This window comes from Schistocerca serialis, unplaced genomic scaffold, assembly GCF_023864345.2.
Source record: "Schistocerca serialis cubense isolate TAMUIC-IGC-003099 unplaced genomic scaffold, iqSchSeri2.2 HiC_scaffold_849, whole genome shotgun sequence".
NCBI classification, from domain to species: Eukaryota; Metazoa; Arthropoda; class Insecta; order Orthoptera; family Acrididae; genus Schistocerca; species Schistocerca serialis.
This window is the reverse complement of record NW_026048462.1, coordinates 15,732,571-15,751,015: the sequence shown is the minus strand read 5'-3', so window position 1 is coordinate 15,751,015 and position 18,445 is coordinate 15,732,571. Positions and strand designations below refer to the sequence as shown.

At 46.8% G+C, this 18,445-nt stretch overlaps 1 protein-coding gene across 1 annotated transcript in view; it reads right to left on the bottom strand.

The window, feature by feature from the left end:
- The window catches only part of LOC126452320 (pro-resilin-like), a 45,143-nt gene that overhangs the window by 8,435 nt on the left and 18,263 nt on the right, over positions 1 to 18,445 (bottom strand). The window contains exons 2-3 of the mRNA XM_050091063.1: positions 13,247 to 13,368; positions 8,948 to 11,544 (exon numbers count right to left, since the gene is read on the bottom strand). Of these exons, the coding sequence (XP_049947020.1) occupies positions 8,948 to 11,544; positions 13,247 to 13,368 (2,719 nt within the window). The remainder of the gene's footprint in view (positions 1 to 8,947; positions 11,545 to 13,246; positions 13,369 to 18,445) is intronic.

The following is an 18,445-nucleotide window of genomic DNA, read 5'->3' as shown; positions in this document are numbered from 1 at the left end:
CCTAGTGCAAGCAACATAAAAACACTCCTGATATGCTGTAAGGTTGTCACTAATATGAGCTAAGCTGAGCACTGCAAGCTGCACTGATGATGTCCTAGATTCCAATGTTGCTGTGCTCAGAGGAAAAGTTTTGACTGTAACAGCAGCCAAAAGTATGAACTGTCATCGCCATGGAGGAGATGGCAGTGCCATCCATGAGGCACACACCTGGAAGAAAAATACAGAAATTGGGCCAAGACATCAGTAAGGAGGGATGATGATGTGGAATGGTGCAGGCAGAAAGATACCCGGATGAAAGAAAGAAGTGGCACAAGGCATTTGAACACGGAGCAAAACCATTCAAACACTATGCAGAAGCACTTGAACACAGAGATGAAGGCTACCTAATGGATCACAAGACACTGGTAAAAAGCCTCCAGAGACAAAAAGTTAATTATAAAAGCACAAGAAGAGAGATGTTCCTGAGTGGGCAAGACGAAGAGTGTTTCATTGCGGCACAGATGGTACATGCCAACATGAAGCAAATGAAACAACTTTCTGATGAAGGCAAGGAAGAGAATGCCCTGATGCATGAAAAGATTGCCACTAATATGAAAACTATTCTTGAAGCTTCCTGTTGAGCACTCTGTCTGTAACAACTGACAAACATTGCTGTAGGTTGCACTGGCAATGCCAATATTGTTGGCTGCATTCTTATTAATATAGTCATGCATTCCAAAGTAGATAGTTGATGTCGAGTCTGGAACTTGGGTTGGCTGGTGAGCCACTGTACATTCCCCTACAAAGGCTATGTAGCGGAGAAATACTGTTAAGTTGTCCAGTGTCGCATGGCTCCAGGGTGGAAACCGTGCAGTGGCTGTCATTTGCAAGATCCGCTGCACTGAGGGTGAGTTTCAGTTTCAAGACTGTTAAGATGCCAGCAACTGACATACCTCTGTTGTGTGGCATAAGGCATGATTGTAAAGCACCAGCCAGATGCTACACAACCCACTTCCACCTCATTCCTATTATGTCTCCTAATCCATCCTGTTCCCATACACATCAGATTTTCTTTCTGTCTCACCTCTACAACAAATCCACCTGAGAAATAATCTGCCTCACCTGACACTCATTCTCCTCACTACTTGTACACATCTGTAAGTAAAGAAACGAGTGTTACATTGAATGTGTTTGATGTGGCATTATTACTGCACAAACAGCAAAAATGTGGTAAGTGATAAACATTTTTGCTATTACTTTCTGTGGGGTATCTGTGAGAGAAATTCATCATAATTTAAAATTATTGGTGAAGTATCCTGCAAAACACCAAGTGCTCTCATTGCCAAATACTGGATAAATATAATGTCGGTACATGAATGCAATTAGTGAAGGTGCATAAACAAGCTTACACACAGTTCCTAAATGTTAAACGTGACACTGTGTAAACTGTGTAACGTAAGATTGTATGTTTTATTAAGCAGATTTTAAAATTTGATCAATAATTATGTGAAATGATGACAATAAACATTTATTTGTCCCTGCCAGTCTTCAGATAGCAAGCGTGCAACCGGAAAAAAGTTCTGGCTTTCTGGAACTCGGTAATATTGATCGTTGTTTATAATTGAGTAGATTAGATGCTCAATTATACACTGATCCGTACTTTTTCTAAAAGATAGAAACAATTGATTCTGTTCTTTATCAGGTCGTGTTGAAACACACTTAGTTTATCACTAGTTTGTTTTACTTGTGCAGATAAAGTATTTTTTATATTAACACGCAAATTCTTTTTTTGTCAATCAGGCCCTGCTGAGGAGGAAGGCACACGTCCCATCGCTCAGGTGAGTGAAAGTAGTGGATGCACGTATGAGACTGGCAGAGCAAGTGTGATTTTCACCAGTAGCATATAAAGTTTGGTTCTGTGGCATGTAATGAACCCCACACTGCTTCCTGTCCTCCTCCCAGGGTGAGGACATATTTCATCAGCTCAGGGCTTTGAACCGTTAAAATACTTCCTCCTATTCTGAGCTACTCTGCACACTACCAACTTGCTTAATCAAATAAACTCCTTTATTAATATCCTACTCATCTCCATTTCAGTCTCATTGCATCTCCCATGGCAGTCTGTTTCCTGACATCACAAACTTTGCAACTTCTTTAGCACTGTTAACTGAAATGCTATCTCAAGTCTAAATTACCTGCTAAATGAACCAAAAAATATCTCAAAGACCACTCATATACTGGCTCTTAATTTAAAACAAGTAACTCTCTTTAATTATTAATGTCAAGTCACGTCATTGGTTAGTGTACAGAATCTTACTGACAGCTCGACTTCATCTTCGTTCTCCTGATGTAATGGCAGTTGTCATGATGCTGACAGTTCTAGGGGGAAGGCACATTGCTGAACAAGAATGAGACAGCAAGGAATAAACCCATGGACTGGTTGTTTGTGTTGCCATCATCATTTGTGAAAGCGGCATGGCTGGACCATGTAAAATTTGGGGATTCGTGTGGATGCTGATAACCACGCCATTGAGTGCCCCCTAACCAGGTATCATCATCATCATCATAGAATAAAACACTGAATTCATCATGAACGGTGAAGAACGATAAACTAATTATCGTTATCCCACCCTGCAGATATGCTGCATCAATCTCCACTAGATTTTGTGTGTTGTGGTTGGCAGGTGTTACTAGAGGAGGCCAAAATGCATGCATTTTAACTCACGCCGGCTGGCGTGAGGTCTGGAACAGGACGAGGAAATTAGAATTTAGAAAAACTGACTTAACTGGTGGAATACGTAACTTTAATCTATTAATGATGAACATCTGTCTTGATGGTACATGATTCACAATATCAATAGTAACTGATATGGGCCCCTTGCTAGGTCGTAGCAAATGAGGTAGCTGAAGGCTATGCTAAACTATCGTCTCGGCAAATGAGAGCGTATTTTGTCAGTGAACCACCACTACAAAGACGGTTGTACAGCTGGGGCGAGTGCTAGGAAGTCTCTCTAGACCTGCGTGTGGTGGCGCTCGGTCTGCAATCACTGATAGTGGCGACACGCGGGTCCGACGTATACTACCGGACCGCGGACGATTTAAAGGCTACCACCTAGCAAGTGTGGTGTCTGTCGGTGACACCACATTATGCACAACAGAGAAGGGTATAAAAGTTTAAAGCCATCATTTGAATTAAAAAAAAAAATATATATATCACTTTGTGGTGGTGACCATTGTTCATCGGTACTATAGACATTGTGGGATGTACACCTTTACTAAAGCGATGTGTTACACCATAGTTGATCCTCATTAAACATGACAATAAATATTCCTTAAAATCGACACTTACCACTTTCTGTTGTCTAAAATGCTTACTGATTGCAGTTGGGAACTGAGATTTCTCCATTTTTGAGCAAATATCACACACACAAATGACAGGTACTCGCAATTGCAAACACATTTCAAAGTACCTTTCTAGAATGATATCAGACTCATTCTCCTTCATACATTCATGGCCTGTCAAACTTCCTAAACTCTTCTGAAAATACTTTCCTGCTTGTGAAATAACTACCAAGTAAACTACTTTGAGAGGTATACTTGCCATAGTGTTTGTTATGTTTGACACGTGTTGATTAGTAATTCAATAAAACTACCTTAGTGTACTTAAGCACGTGCATCACAAATTGTGCAGTGTGATTTCAAAGTAACTGGTTAGTTACTTTTGTCGTTAGGGATTTGCTTTCAGTAACATTAATATAGGTCTCTGGTATATTAAACAGAATTGAATGATCATTCTTGTGATCTTTCAGATCTTGCATTGACTTACTTGCCAGCTCCCATGACCATGGCAAACAGTCATTTATCCAGTAAGTGGTTTCTTTTTCATACATCTTGTTGTTTAGGACCAATATGTGGCACAAATCTTAAAGGTCAGGCATGTGTCAGATAAAATAAAATGTTTAAGAAACCAAAAAAGAGGAGCCATAAGTTAATGTAAATGCAGTCAAGAATGTAACACAGGAATGGCCGCTGAGGTGCCACCTCTCCACCTCTTTCCTCCTCCTCTTTCCTAATCATGACATTATTCCAATGGAATATTAGTGGCCTTCAATCCAAAAAGATGACTTGCGGCTGCTCTTGTTATCGCAGCCTCTGCTAGTTCTCTGCCTGTAGGAAACAAAATTGCATCCTCCAGACTGATTTGAGCTTTTGTATTTCTTCCCAGTCTGCTTTGACTCCCTCTCTCCAAAGATGGCATTCCATATTGTAGGAGGAGAGAGGGGAGTCATGCTGCTCATTTGGAAGGACGTTCAAAGTCAACCTTTCTCCCTGACTACCCAGCTTGAAGCTATTCCTGTCCGCATTTTACTTCCTCTCCTGATCTTTTCCATATGTACTGTTTACATCCCTCAGTCATTCGGTGTCATGGACACTCTTCATCCAGCTTACTGGCCAACTCCCTCACCCCTTTCTGCTGCTCGTTGACTGTAATGCACACCATTCCCTTTGGAAATCTCCCAGAACCTGACAGAGAGGTGCCCTCTAGGCTGAACTTCTCAGTCACCTTAACCTCATTTGCCTTATCGTGGGAGTACCCCTCTTCCTTTTATACTACATGCACTCCTACCCATATCTGGAAATCTCCTGCACTGCCCAATTTGCCCATCATCTCATCACTGTCTCTAGTACCTACTCGAGCAAACATTTACCATTTGCTATCCATTTTCTGACTCCTACCCCACATATATGCACACCCAAATGGCAACTTTCTAGGGATGACTCGAGATTTACTGTTCCCTGGCACCCTTTGAGTAACATAATTTCTCCAGTTGTGATGGCCAGGTAGAATATCTTACAAATGCCATCATTACCACCACACAATATTCCATTCTCGCCCTTCATCTTTACTGTGCCATGTCCCAGTGCCTTGATTGACTGAGCTGTGTTGTGACTCAACTCACATGCAGAGATGTGTTCTCCATGTTTTTAACCATCATTCTATGATGGCAAACTGCATTCATTATGAACAGTTGCATGCACAGTGTCGTTGCACCCTTCAGGATAGCAAAAATCTAGCTAGATTTCCTTAACTACTTCTTCTAACAGTTCCACTACCTCATCTGTTGTATGGGCCCTGCAGGACCAAGATCCATTGGGCTGCTATTCTGCGGAGATTTCAAGCTCCACCCACTATCATTCTGCCTTCCTCCACCAGAAACAAGTGGAGGAGGCTTGGGTAGTACCTTTATTTTGGCAGATTAGCGAGTGCTACAAGCTGCCTTTAGTATGAGTGAGCGAGAACTTGCTCTCACTTCCTATCGATCCTCCAACACAGTGCTGGACGATGTTTGCATTCAGATGTTGCTAAGCCTTTCTTTTGTGGGCAAGCACTTGCTCTTTCTTATGTACAACTGCATCTGGGCAGAGGGCGCCGTTTGCCAGATGCCAGCATATAGACACTGTCATTCCCATACCCATCCCCAAGCCCAGTAAGGAAAAATACCTTCCTTCTAGTTACTGCCCCATTTCTCCCACAAGCTGTGTTTGCAAACTGATGAAACATGTAATTCATGCCTGGCTGGTATAGCGACTAGAGTGTGGCAATTCACTAACCACTGTACTGTGCGGATTTTGATCAGGCCGTCCTGCAGCTGACCATCTCATCACTTTGTCAACGTGTGTCGCGAATGGTTTTCTGTGGATATATCAGACACTGCCAGTGTTTTTAAATTTGCAGAAAGCCTGAAACACCTTCTGAAGGATGGGTATTCTTGATCTCTCTACATGTGGCACTTCTGAGGCCACATGCCCCATGTCCTTCAGGTATTTTTAAAGTATTGATTTTTCAAGGAATGTTGGTACTGCCTTGTCAGACACCTTTACCAGGAAGTTGGTGTGCCTCAGGGTACTGTTTTGAGTGTGACCCTCTTTGCTATTGCCTTTAACCTTATTATGTCCTGTCTCCTGCAGGTCATCTCCAGCAGTCTACTGTTGCCCACCCCTACCCTGTTACCGTCCCACACCCTGTCCCAGCCTCCTCCTTACCCCCACATGATTGCCTGTCTCATCATGTGCAACTGCTCGCAGCCTGGCTTCAGCTGCCAGAGAGTGTGATCACGTGTGTGAGAGTTGCATTTGCGTGAGTATGTGAGTGTATGTTATCTATATATAACAGAGGCCTTGTTCACTGAGAGCTCACTTTCTTACAGATTTTTTTTTTTTTTTTTTTTTGTTTTTTTTTTTTTTTTTTTTTTGTCATGCCTCTGTGCCTTCCATGGTATTGTTAAATTCATTTCTGAAGAATTGTGATGGCTGGAGGCATTGATGTGCTGAGTTAGGGGTCAGTGTACACTCATCAGCAAACAAACAATTGTGCCTTATTAGACAAAAGCCTGGAAAGATCAGACCATTTGGCAATAGTGCCGTAAAAACCAGACCAGGGATTGATCTCGGGGAGATGAGTGTCATTGGTGTGGTAAATGTGAGGTGTCTGATACTAACTCAGTATTCATGCTAGTGTTCGCTTACTTAACTGCATAGGTTATGGACCTCACTCTCGGAAGGTTCAAATCACTGACATAAGCACACTCTTAGCCTTAGTATATTTATTGGCATTCAGATTCTAAGTGCTCACTGTCTACCATTCAAGCAACTAAGAATGGAAGACCAGTTTTACCAACAAGTTTTTTTTGTATTCCACTGCCACTCATATTCTTCATTTTGCAGCTTGAAAATATATCTCTGCATGTTTTGGAATGAAGGTTAAGGCCTCAAAATTACCTGCTCTTCCCAAATCCATTCTCCATGGTGAAATGAGAGAAGCATTGCATGGTAACTTGAAGGTGCAGAGTTCAAAGTTACACATTTCCATTGTTTAATTGTTTTTGCAAATTCACTAGAAAGAGAGACAGATTTTTTGGACATTTATGCAAATAATGGAATTGTGTGTCTGAGTAATGAAATAGCTGCTCTTGTTGCGTATGGGCTTCACTCTGTTTCAGATACATTTATTAAACTACCTGTAGCTAAAGTCATGAAAGTTATAATGTTTTATGATAGAGAAAATAACCAACAACAAAAGCAACATTTGAAGAGCTCTTCTTAAAAGACAGAATGAAACATGATACCTTTAACAGTTCATGATAAGAAATGTTACACACTACTACAACCACACTTAATACTTACCATCCTTAAATGTTTAAAGCAGTGGTTAAAATTTCCCAGAGTACTTTGACAAAGTGTGAACAAATAATGATGTACTTTTGCACCTATGTACAGCCATTAAAGCTCTAATGAATGGGCAGGCAGCATTATCAAATTAGTTATCAACATTACTGGGTCAGCTACTTGTCATAGAATATTAACTATAATCTATTAGATCTATTATGAACTACTAGAAAGAAGAATGCCAACAATTAAAAGCTTCCAGATGCATTTGAACTTGGATGCTGGCATGTTAAGTACTCACTTATGTGCCTTTACTGATGTAGATGTAGATGTAGAATGGGTGCCAAGTTTGATATAGCTATTTGAACACAAACCAGACCTCATGGCAAAGAATAGAAACAGTAAAACTAATGATTCACAGTATCATATAGTTGCAGGCCTAGGTAAGCCAAGTGTTGCAACAAAACATTTGATCATATTCCATCAGATCTCATCTGTCACATGTGCCAAACTATAACTTCACTTTCCATTACAGTGCTTGTGTATAGTCCAGCGCAATATCAACATTGTGATGTGCGCTTCCACAAACATTTCTACAGCAAAAAGAGATCAAATTTCTTCATGGGGTTTACAATACTATTCAGGTTTTCACCACACAATGTTTGTCTTGTATGGGAGTCCTAGTGTACTGCATATTGTGCTTGAAAAAAGGGAACAGGGAGAAGGGGAAGATAAGGAAGATGATGGCGAGGTGAGTTGCAGTCTTGTGTTAGACCATCATAGCAACAATAGTTGCGGGCACAGATCAGTGGAAGATGTCATGCAAGGCCTTAGAACATCACTGAGACCCTAATTACAAGTAACAGACATAAGAAATAAATGAATACACCTTTGGTTGTCGTTACCCATGCCCTGGCTTCAACTCAAACCATTAATGTTTGCTTGACTGTGATATTCCTGTGGTGCTGCTTGTGAGTGGATGACTGTAACTGAGGTATTGTCAGAGGTGTTAGTCATCAGAAATGGCATATTAGTTCAATGCTGATTTCTCTCTTGTCATGCTGATAAATGGCAAAAATGTTTAAGGACATTTTGTTTAAATATGTGGCCTGTCCTCTGTGTAAGCTGTGCAAGGATAAGCAAACATATGCAGTATGCAGATGATTTGGCTTTCCATCCATGCTTGTCACATATCTGGCAGAGTCGTGAATTTCTATGTATCCTGTGTTGACATGACAAATATTAAGGGGTAGTAACGTGCATTTTTAAAGCTATACAAATTCACCCCAAGGGTGACTATGGGAGTGGAAGTTGCCTGAGTATTGGGAACTTTGAATAAAATATCAACCTGTGTGATTGATGAATCTTTGGAATGTCAGAAGTCTACCCCTACTGTAAACAGAATTTTAAAGAATTTTGTTGAAGGAGGCACTATCAGCAGAATGCCTGGCTCAAGATACTGAGCACACAGCAGGATAACACATAGCTTGCCTGCAAGAGCCAACTAATCCCTCCCCTAGATACGAAGCAGTTGTAGTGAGTGACCAACTTCCCAGTTCCAATGATGCAGTTAGTTGAGGGCCAAGGAAAGCTGTACTGCATGCACAATGATCCACTATAAAACAGGAACTCAGTGAGGAAATGTTACACTGGCTGGCAGCCACAGAGCTACATCTGAATGCAATGAGGAAAAATGTATTTTTTCACAGATAAGTTGTCTTACCAAGACCAAACAGTAGTTTAGCAGCCGCGAGGGTCCAGACATAATGGCGAATAAGTGGTGACAACAGGTAGTACTAGCCGATTGTCGGTCTCCCCGCCGGGGGCGTCGGTCTCCCCGCCGGGGGCGTCGGTCTCCCCGCCGGGGGCGTCGGTCTCCCCGCCGGGGGCGTCGGTCTCCCCGCCGGGGGCGTCGGTCTCCCCGCCGGGGGCGTCGGTCTCCCCGCCGGGGGCGTCGGTCTCCCCGCCGGGGGCGTCGGTCTCCCCGCCGGGGGCGTCGGTCTCCCCGCCGGGGGCGTCGGTCTCCCCGCCGGGGGCGTCGGTCTCCCCGCCGGGGGCGTCGGTCTCCCCGCCGGGGGCGTCGGTCTCCCCGCCGGGGGCGTCGGTCTCCCCGCCGGGGGCGTCGGTCTCCCCGCCGGGGGCGTCGGTCTCCCCGCCGGGGGCGTCGGTCTCCCCGCCGGGGGCGTCGGTCTCCCCGCCGGGGGCGTCGGTCTCCCCGCCGGGGGCGTCGGTCTCCCCGCCGGGGGCGTCGGTCTCCCCGCCGGGGGCGTCGGTCTCCCCGCCGGGGGCGTCGGTCTCCCCGCCGGGGGCGTCGGTCTCCCCGCCGGGGGCGTCGGTCTCCCCGCCGGGGGCGTCGGTCTCCCCGCCGGGGGCGTCGGTCTCCCCGCCGGGGGCGTCGGTCTCCCCGCCGGGGGCGTCGGTCTCCCCGCCGGGGGCGTCGGTCTCCCCGCCGGGGGCGTCGGTCTCCCCGCCGGGGGCGTCGGTCTCCCCGCCGGGGGCGTCGGTCTCCCCGCCGGGGGCGTCGGTCTCCCCGCCGGGGGCGTCGGTCTCCCCGCCGGGGGCGTCGGTCTCCCCGCCGGGGGCGTCGGTCTCCCCGCCGGGGGCGTCGGTCTCCCCGCCGGGGGCGTCGGTCTCCCCGCCGGGGGCGTCGGTCTCCCCGCCGGGGGCGTCGGTCTCCCCGCCGGGGGCGTCGGTCTCCCCGCCGGGGGCGTCGGTCTCCCCGCCGGGGGCGTCGGTCTCCCCGCCGGGGGCGTCGGTCTCCCCGCCGGGGGCGTCGGTCTCCCCGCCGGGGGCGTCGGTCTCCCCGCCGGGGGCGTCGGTCTCCCCGCCGGGGGCGTCGGTCTCCCCGCCGGGGGCGTCGGTCTCCCCGCCGGGGGCGTCGGTCTCCCCGCCGGGGGCGTCGGTCTCCCCGCCGGGGGCGTCGGTCTCCCCGCCGGGGGCGTCGGTCTCCCCGCCGGGGGCGTCGGTCTCCCCGCCGGGGGCGTCGGTCTCCCCGCCGGGGGCGTCGGTCTCCCCGCCGGGGGCGTCGGTCTCCCCGCCGGGGGCGTCGGTCTCCCCGCCGGGGGCGTCGGTCTCCCCGCCGGGGGCGTCGGTCTCCCCGCCGGGGGCGTCGGTCTCCCCGCCGGGGGCGTCGGTCTCCCCGCCGGGGGCGTCGGTCTCCCCGCCGGGGGCGTCGGTCTCCCCGCCGGGGGCGTCGGTCTCCCCGCCGGGGGCGTCGGTCTCCCCGCCGGGGGCGTCGGTCTCCCCGCCGGGGGCGTCGGTCTCCCCGCCGGGGGCGTCGGTCTCCCCGCCGGGGGCGTCGGTCTCCCCGCCGGGGGCGTCGGTCTCCCCGCCGGGGGCGTCGGTCTCCCCGCCGGGGGCGTCGGTCTCCCCGCCGGGGGCGTCGGTCTCCCCGCCGGGGGCGTCGGTCTCCCCGCCGGGGGCGTCGGTCTCCCCGCCGGGGGCGTCGGTCTCCCCGCCGGGGGCGTCGGTCTCCCCGCCGGGGGCGTCGGTCTCCCCGCCGGGGGCGTCGGTCTCCCCGCCGGGGGCGTCGGTCTCCCCGCCGGGGGCGTCGGTCTCCCCGCCGGGGGCGTCGGTCTCCCCGCCGGGGGCGTCGGTCTCCCCGCCGGGGGCGTCGGTCTCCCCGCCGGGGGCGTCGGTCTCCCCGCCGGGGGCGTCGGTCTCCCCGCCGGGGGCGTCGGTCTCCCCGCCGGGGGCGTCGGTCTCCCCGCCGGGGGCGTCGGTCTCCCCGCCGGGGGCGTCGGTCTCCCCGCCGGGGGCGTCGGTCTCCCCGCCGGGGGCGTCGGTCTCCCCGCCGGGGGCGTCGGTCTCCCCGCCGGGGGCGTCGGTCTCCCCGCCGGGGGCGTCGGTCTCCCCGCCGGGGGCGTCGGTCTCCCCGCCGGGGGCGTCGGTCTCCCCGCCGGGGGCGTCGGTCTCCCCGCCGGGGGCGTCGGTCTCCCCGCCGGGGGCGTCGGTCTCCCCGCCGGGGGCGTCGGTCTCCCCGCCGGGGGCGTCGGTCTCCCCGCCGGGGGCGTCGGTCTCCCCGCCGGGGGCGTCGGTCTCCCCGCCGGGGGCGTCGGTCTCCCCGCCGGGGGCGTCGGTCTCCCCGCCGGGGGCGTCGGTCTCCCCGCCGGGGGCGTCGGTCTCCCCGGCGGGGGCGTCGGTCTCCCCGGCGGGGGCGTCGGTCTCCCCGGCGGGGGCGTCGGTCTCCCCGGCGGGGGCGTCGGTCTCCCCGGCGGGGGCGTCGGTCTCCCCGGCGGGGGCGTCGGTCTCCCCGCCGGGGGCGTCGGTCTCCCCGCCGGGGGCGTCGGTCTCCCCGCCGGGGGCGTCGGTCTCCCCGCCGGGGGCGTCGGTCTCCCCGCCGGGGGCGTCGGTCTCCCCGCCGGGGGCGTCGGTCTCCCCGCCGGGGGCGTCGGTCTCCTGTGAGAAGAGCGGGAATGCTTCCTCAGTAGCAGGCTGTATGTCCACATTTTGAAGAAAGTGGTGCTGCATTTAGTGTGAATGCTATATTGTGGAGGGGAATTCATGCTACAGGAGGAATATTCACTAGTGTATAGGTCTGCTCATTCAACTGCAACTGTCCAAGATAGACATTAATGTAATGGACTGGGTGTGAGAGACTGCTCACTTGAACACAATGGAAATTATGTGTGTGTAAGTAGCACGAACACACAGAGAACTGGCTGTGAAACACACCATTTATAGCTGATGCTCTTTTGGACTGCTTTTTTTGAAGCCTCGGTGGGGTTGTTTCTTCTGACAAATGGGTCCAATGCCTCACAGATTCAGTGCCAGGGTGCATGACTGAAGTCAGAAATAATGGGGCATTCTGGAGAAAATCTTATGGACTGAGAACATTTTACTTTCTTTCCTTGTTCTGCTGTGCAGTGTTCTGCCAGTGAGAGCCAGCACAAAATCTCTTGGTAACGGAAAAATATCAAAGATGAGAGAAGGAAATTTGAGCTAGTTCTAGTTGGCATTATCCTTGTACCTGAAATAAATTGATTTTAATTTAATATTTTGAGTATTACATTCTCTTTACTTGCTCTCTGCCTACATACATGAAATGAATAAATCAAGAGTGCCCCTTTTTAGGGCTATTTTTTGATACGTCAAATTCATCTCTCTCCCACTCTATTGCCACCCATCAGACTGGGCCAAAAATGTGAAAAATACATCTGTCTCTCTCTCACTCACTCACTCACTCACTCACTCACTCACACACACACACACACACACACACACACACACACACACACACACACACACACACAGGCAAATTACAAATTGGAAAGTCTCTCATGACCAAATAAGAAAACAGGGCAGTAGGATAATTTGTAGTTTCTAAATGGTGTTTATATATAGAAATTGGTCTGTATGCTGCATTTATTTGATGGAGTACATGTGTTTCCTCATGCTGTATGTAGAATAAGAAACAATATGACATTTAATTTCTGTTGGACAAAACGTGTTTATTTCTTGTCTGAATCCTGGGCTACAGCAATGAACTTTGTCCACAGATTGTTCTTCCTTCATGTAATGGAGGAAAAATGCAACTGTGGACACTGCATCATGTAATTTCCCCATGAATCCTCCACAGCCTGACTAAACACAGCTTTGTTAGAGGCCATCTGATCTCGACTGTCGGTCATTTGTCCCAATCAGTGCTACCTAACAATAGCAAGACCGTGCACTCAATTTGCTTACTAAATCACAATCTGTCTTACATCACTGCACCTTTCAGTAAGAGTGATAGATTTGGTGAGTGGGAAGTAACTATACTGCCACTCATCTCAGACATTTCATACTTGCAGAACTGCAGTGCGAAAGGAGGGAGGTAGGGTGGGCGGGAGGGAGGTAGGAGGGAAGTCAGTATGGAACTGATGTAGCAGAAAATCAGTTTGTAAAGTAAGCACCACTTGGTGTTAGGCTCATACTCAGCCAGTTTATGGACTGCAGTTGTTCTTGTTGTTGTTACTGTCAGTCCGAATGGGGTTTGATGCAGTTCACCACTCTGGTCTACCTTGTGCAAGCATCCTTGGCTCTCTGTAACCATTATTAAATTCATTATCATGTGTTTAAATCTGGTAGGAGGCATACAGTAATGATTGTAACACAGTACCACATGGAATGACTTCAGTGCAGTCACCACCAGCAACTTCTGTGCAAATGACTGGTCAGAGAATTCTGTACTGCATTCACAGAGTGAATAAAAGTACTTGTTTCTCATGAGGTACTGCAGTGCTGGAAGTTAAGCCGCATCCTGTTAGCAACTGACACAAGCTGAGTGGACCAAAATCCACTTAGTTCACTTTCAGAGGACTAATTCCAGACCACTGCTGTAGCCCCTCAATGAGCTATGGACATTTGTGGACGTGTTTAGTCAGATGTTTTTACCTATTTTTCCACTTTTTGTTTCCATTTTAATTTCTTGTATTTCCTTTGTTTTGACTGCCTTTGGGACCCTAGTTGTTGGGCTGCCCCAGTCCAATTATGCTCTTACTCAAGTCACTACTCGACAAAAAATTCTTATTTGCAGTTTCCTCTTTATTGGATGTGTTCACATTAGTCACATTGTGTTGCTGCTGACATAATATCAGCTTCCATCCCTGTTGGCCATGACCACAGAGATATGCATGGCCAAAATACAAAGTTGCTTCAAAATTGTCCATAGCAACTGCTCTAACAGCTTCCCAATTAAATGTTCGAATATACCAAAATGGGATAATGATGCATTGCCTGTAGTTCTGTCAAACTGTGCTCTTACAGATTACTTTAAAGACTTCAGTTTTGAAATTTCCTTTCCCCTCCAAGTGATGTAGGACTTGCCTTATGCATGTCAAGGAATCCAAATTTACACTGCAGTTGGATTTTGTGTAAATGTTACATTAGTTTCTTGTAAAAGTTGTAAAAGCAGTCCCTGACAGGAATGCCTGATGTTAAGTCATCAGTACTGAGTACCACACTTGTTGATGATATTTTTGTTGGTTAAGCTGTGTATCCAAATTGGCATATAGTTCCTTTAGTTGCTGGATATAAAATTTTCCAATTGTTTAAACTCCCACACCTTTATGCTGGTTCTTCATGCTGTCATTGTTGCTCTCTGCAGTGTTACTATGAACATGTGCTAGGCTGTTACAGTATTTGTGATTTATGATGCCATATATCATTGCTACCAATGTCACATAGTACACTTCAAGACACCCACACTATCTTCTATGTAAATTAGATATACTTTTCTGCATATCACCTTAACACTGTCCACAGTATGAAGTGGCTTCCACTAGTCATTCACTATGAAACACACAAGTCTCACTTGTTCTGTGTGTACAGGTACAAATCAGTGAGGCTGATACACTGATGCCAGTTGCCACTGATGCATTTTTACAGGAGAATGCCATCAATAGCGATTTGGATGCCTACAGTGCTATATTTCAATCACATTGCAGTCTGCTGTAGCAGTGTGTACAACAAGAGCTATTCAGTGTAGTTTGGGGGCTAACTGAGCATGTGCTAATCAACACAAAATACATAGAAAATAACTATCCAAACCTTAACCAACAATGTACCTTGAACAAACTGCTTGCATCTGTAAGAAGCTCCCTAACAGGGTAGTGTGACTCAATTGAAATGAAAACTTATGTGCTGGCCACGCATGTTAAGTATCTGTGGGCATACCCTCGACACATTAAACCTCCTTACCTCTGGGGCAGCTATTAGCATTTTGGAATCCAAAATATGAACTTTGATGAAGAATTACTCTAACACAACAACACTCTGGAACAGGTTAGTACGCCCCTAAATAGACAAAGCTCATAAAATCATAATGTATTGTTGAGGCCAGTGTCCTCCAGTTTTGTAGGTATGCAGTCATTACAGTACTTGCAGATGGTTTAAAGTGTTTCGATCAGGATTCTCTGTATTCATGTGGCCTTTATGGCTTCCTATCAACATCACACTACTAATACAAAAGAAAGTGAGTCACATAGTTGTAAGCTGCCACAACTCTGCTACACTACATGGCATGTCATTTGCGACGTGTGCTACGTGAACTGCTGTGGCTCAACACTTTGGGATCTGCTGGTTCTCAGTAACTTGAAATCCAATGGAGACACAATCAGAATTGTACATGACATAATTTCTCTATCTCCTAACTGTGACAGTCTGTAATTTTATAATGGTCTGTTATTCCTTTCCCCTTTTATGAGGGGTGTTCATTCCAGCAAACTAAGCTGTACCATTATTTCGGTCACTGGCAGTGTCCTTACACCAGCCTCCAAACACCAATGTTGCCTTGCTTTTGATGGGCACCTTTGTCCTTCTCTGTGACAGTGGTTGTATATGGCAGCTGTAATGAATTCAGACAATTAAAATTAAAATATTTTGTGGTTCTTCACTTGGATCATTATGCAGTTTTCATCAATCTCACTTTTATAAAATTCCACATGTATGTACTTGCCACAGCACCTGATTCCTAATCTCCATCACTATTTTAATTTAGCAACTTCTTGACATTAAAATGAGCAAGTGCAGTGAGAAGACAACCACTGCCACATATCAAGATGTTTGATTTACACTCAAATTCTGTTGATGTAAAGTTATTCAGCTTCTTAATATTTTTGCAGATGCCGCAGAAGTTGAGGATGGAGGAGCTGTTGGCAGGTGAGATATTTGCTTTCTTCAGTAGCTTAATTACACATTAAAGTTACGACTTTAATATTTTATTATGTGGTACTTTATTTTTCATCTTTTTCTTTGACATTAATATTCCATTGGTGGTGTGCTAAATAATTTTTGTGAAACAGTTTTTAAAAACTCTATACTATAACTTAACACTGGATGTTAATTATGTCATACATAATTCATACTGAAAATTGGTGGTGTTATTGTAACTACGAAAGATTGGTTACAAATGTGCAGCTGCATTGAAAATGTGTACTGTGGTAGATTGTGAGGGAAATGTGGTCAAAGAGAAAAAAGACAAATTTTTATGTACCAAATTGACATTTAGAAATTTGTCATTGTAATGTTAAGCAAACATTACAAATAGGCACACTACGATAAGTAGTAATGAATTTTGCCACCTGACTGATGTGTGAAATAGCCTGACCCATCTGGGTGCCACAGTTACTCTCAATCCCCCGCCTGCCAAGAGTGTTATTGACTACCCGGTGACAACATGCTACTGAGTACAAGGTGGCTGACATGTTGGTGGCTTCACAACTTGTGTACTGCATTCTCGAGACCCATCTCATACTCCTCTCGCCCCCTCTACTCCCATACCAGCTTCACTAATTTGAAAATTTTGGAGTTCCCCTTAACTTAAGTTTCACAATTCTTCCCTCAGTACTAGCCACCCCTACAATGCCCTTTCCCATGCCTAGCTCTGTACCTGTACCTGTACCTGTACCTGTACCTGTACCTGTACCTGTACCTGTACCTGTACCTGTACCTGTACCTGTACCTGTACCTGTACCTGTACCTGTACCTCCTATGTTTCACCCTCTGCCACCCCATCCCCTCTATGACATTTGCATTAAATCTGTCCACCACAACTCCTCACGCAGTTGGCCTGCAGGTTTATGACAATTTATCTGGTTGGCAGAGAGACAGAACGCAACAATGTTATTCCAGGCTTAGCCTTTTACTGCTTATTTCCAGATTAACTCTTTCATGGCCAATCGAACGTCTTAGGCTGATGCATAACACTGTAGTGTTTCCTACAAGTTAAAAAACTCAGACTATACATACTGGAGACTTAAATCATCATAAATAACATAATTTGTTTCGCTGTTCACTTCAGTCTGTTGGGATAACTTTCTGGATCCACAACTGTAGAAATCATGTGGTTTTGTAGCAAAGAGCCATGTTCAAAGTGTATTTTCACCCCAAAGGAAGTATGTCAAGATCATTGAACAGAGAGCAGAGAAGATGAAATCTGAGGGTGCAAGATCAGATGAAAAATGGTGGGTGCAAAATGACTTCTCAACCCAGTTGTTCTATAGTGTTTGTTGCCAGTCTAGCAGAATGCTGGTGACTGTTACTGTGGAATAGCACCACTTCACACAGTCTTCCTGGATGTTTTTCTGGGACTATATCTGCAAGATGTCTGTTGTTGACAATAAATACCAACAGGAAAGTTACACATCATGCAAGCAACTCATAGTACACCACATGGTCACCTACATCTACATCTACATGATTACTTTGCAATTCACATTTAAGTGCTTGGCAAAGGGTTCATCCAACCACAATCATACTATCTCTCTACCATTCCACTACTGAACAGCGCATGGCAAAAACGAACACCTAAACCTTTCTATTGGAGCTCTGATTTCTCTTATTTTATTTTGATGATCATTCCTACCTATGTAGATTGGTCTCAACAAAATATTTTCGCTTTCAGAAGAGAAAGTTGGTGATTGAAAATTCATAAATAGATCTCGCCGCAATGAAAAACGTCTTTGTTTTAATGACTTCCATCCCAACTCGCATATCATATCTGCTATACTCTCTCCCCTATTACGTGATAATACAAAACGAGCTGCCCTTTTTTGCACCCTTTTGATGTCCTCCATCAATCCCACCTGGTAAGGCTCCCACACCCCGCAGCAATATTCTAACACCGGACCTCTGCACAATATCCATAACATTATCTTGTGTGGATGCTCAAATGTCTATGTGGCACTGCTGCTCTGTTTGGACTAAAGCATTCTTTTCCGTTCTTTCTCTTACATTAGCATAAAAACAAAATTTCTAGTCATCAGTAACAATACAGTTTAGAAATGGTCAGTGGTATTCACCCACTAATCAAGAACAAGCAAGAGGGTAATGTACATACGGCCAACCACTGATTTATATGGTTTGGCATGTGGTACCCGTATGATTTATTGTTGAACTTTCTCCTTTGTATTCAAATGCTGCACAGTGACGGAATGGCCATACTTCATCACATTTTCTGGTTCTTGAGTGCAATGATGTGCATCATCATGGATTAATGCATCGAGATGATCTTCATCAAATGCTGAAGGTCTTTCTGAAAATGGAGGGTCAATAATGTCAAAACAATCATCCTTTAAATTAGAATATCTTTCCTTGCCATGCTCTGTCCCATGGCATTATCCCCATACATGGTGAAAACGTTACCATTGAAACCACATATTCATAAACTCCACTGTTCTCATTTTGCCGTCTTAGCCATTTTAAATTAAAATGTAGCAGTGCTTTGTGTCAACATAATATTCATAGAATGACAATTTACCTAAAAGAATGTGTCCACATTAAGTGAGAACAAGGTAATGTACTTCGTAAAAATGGTGGA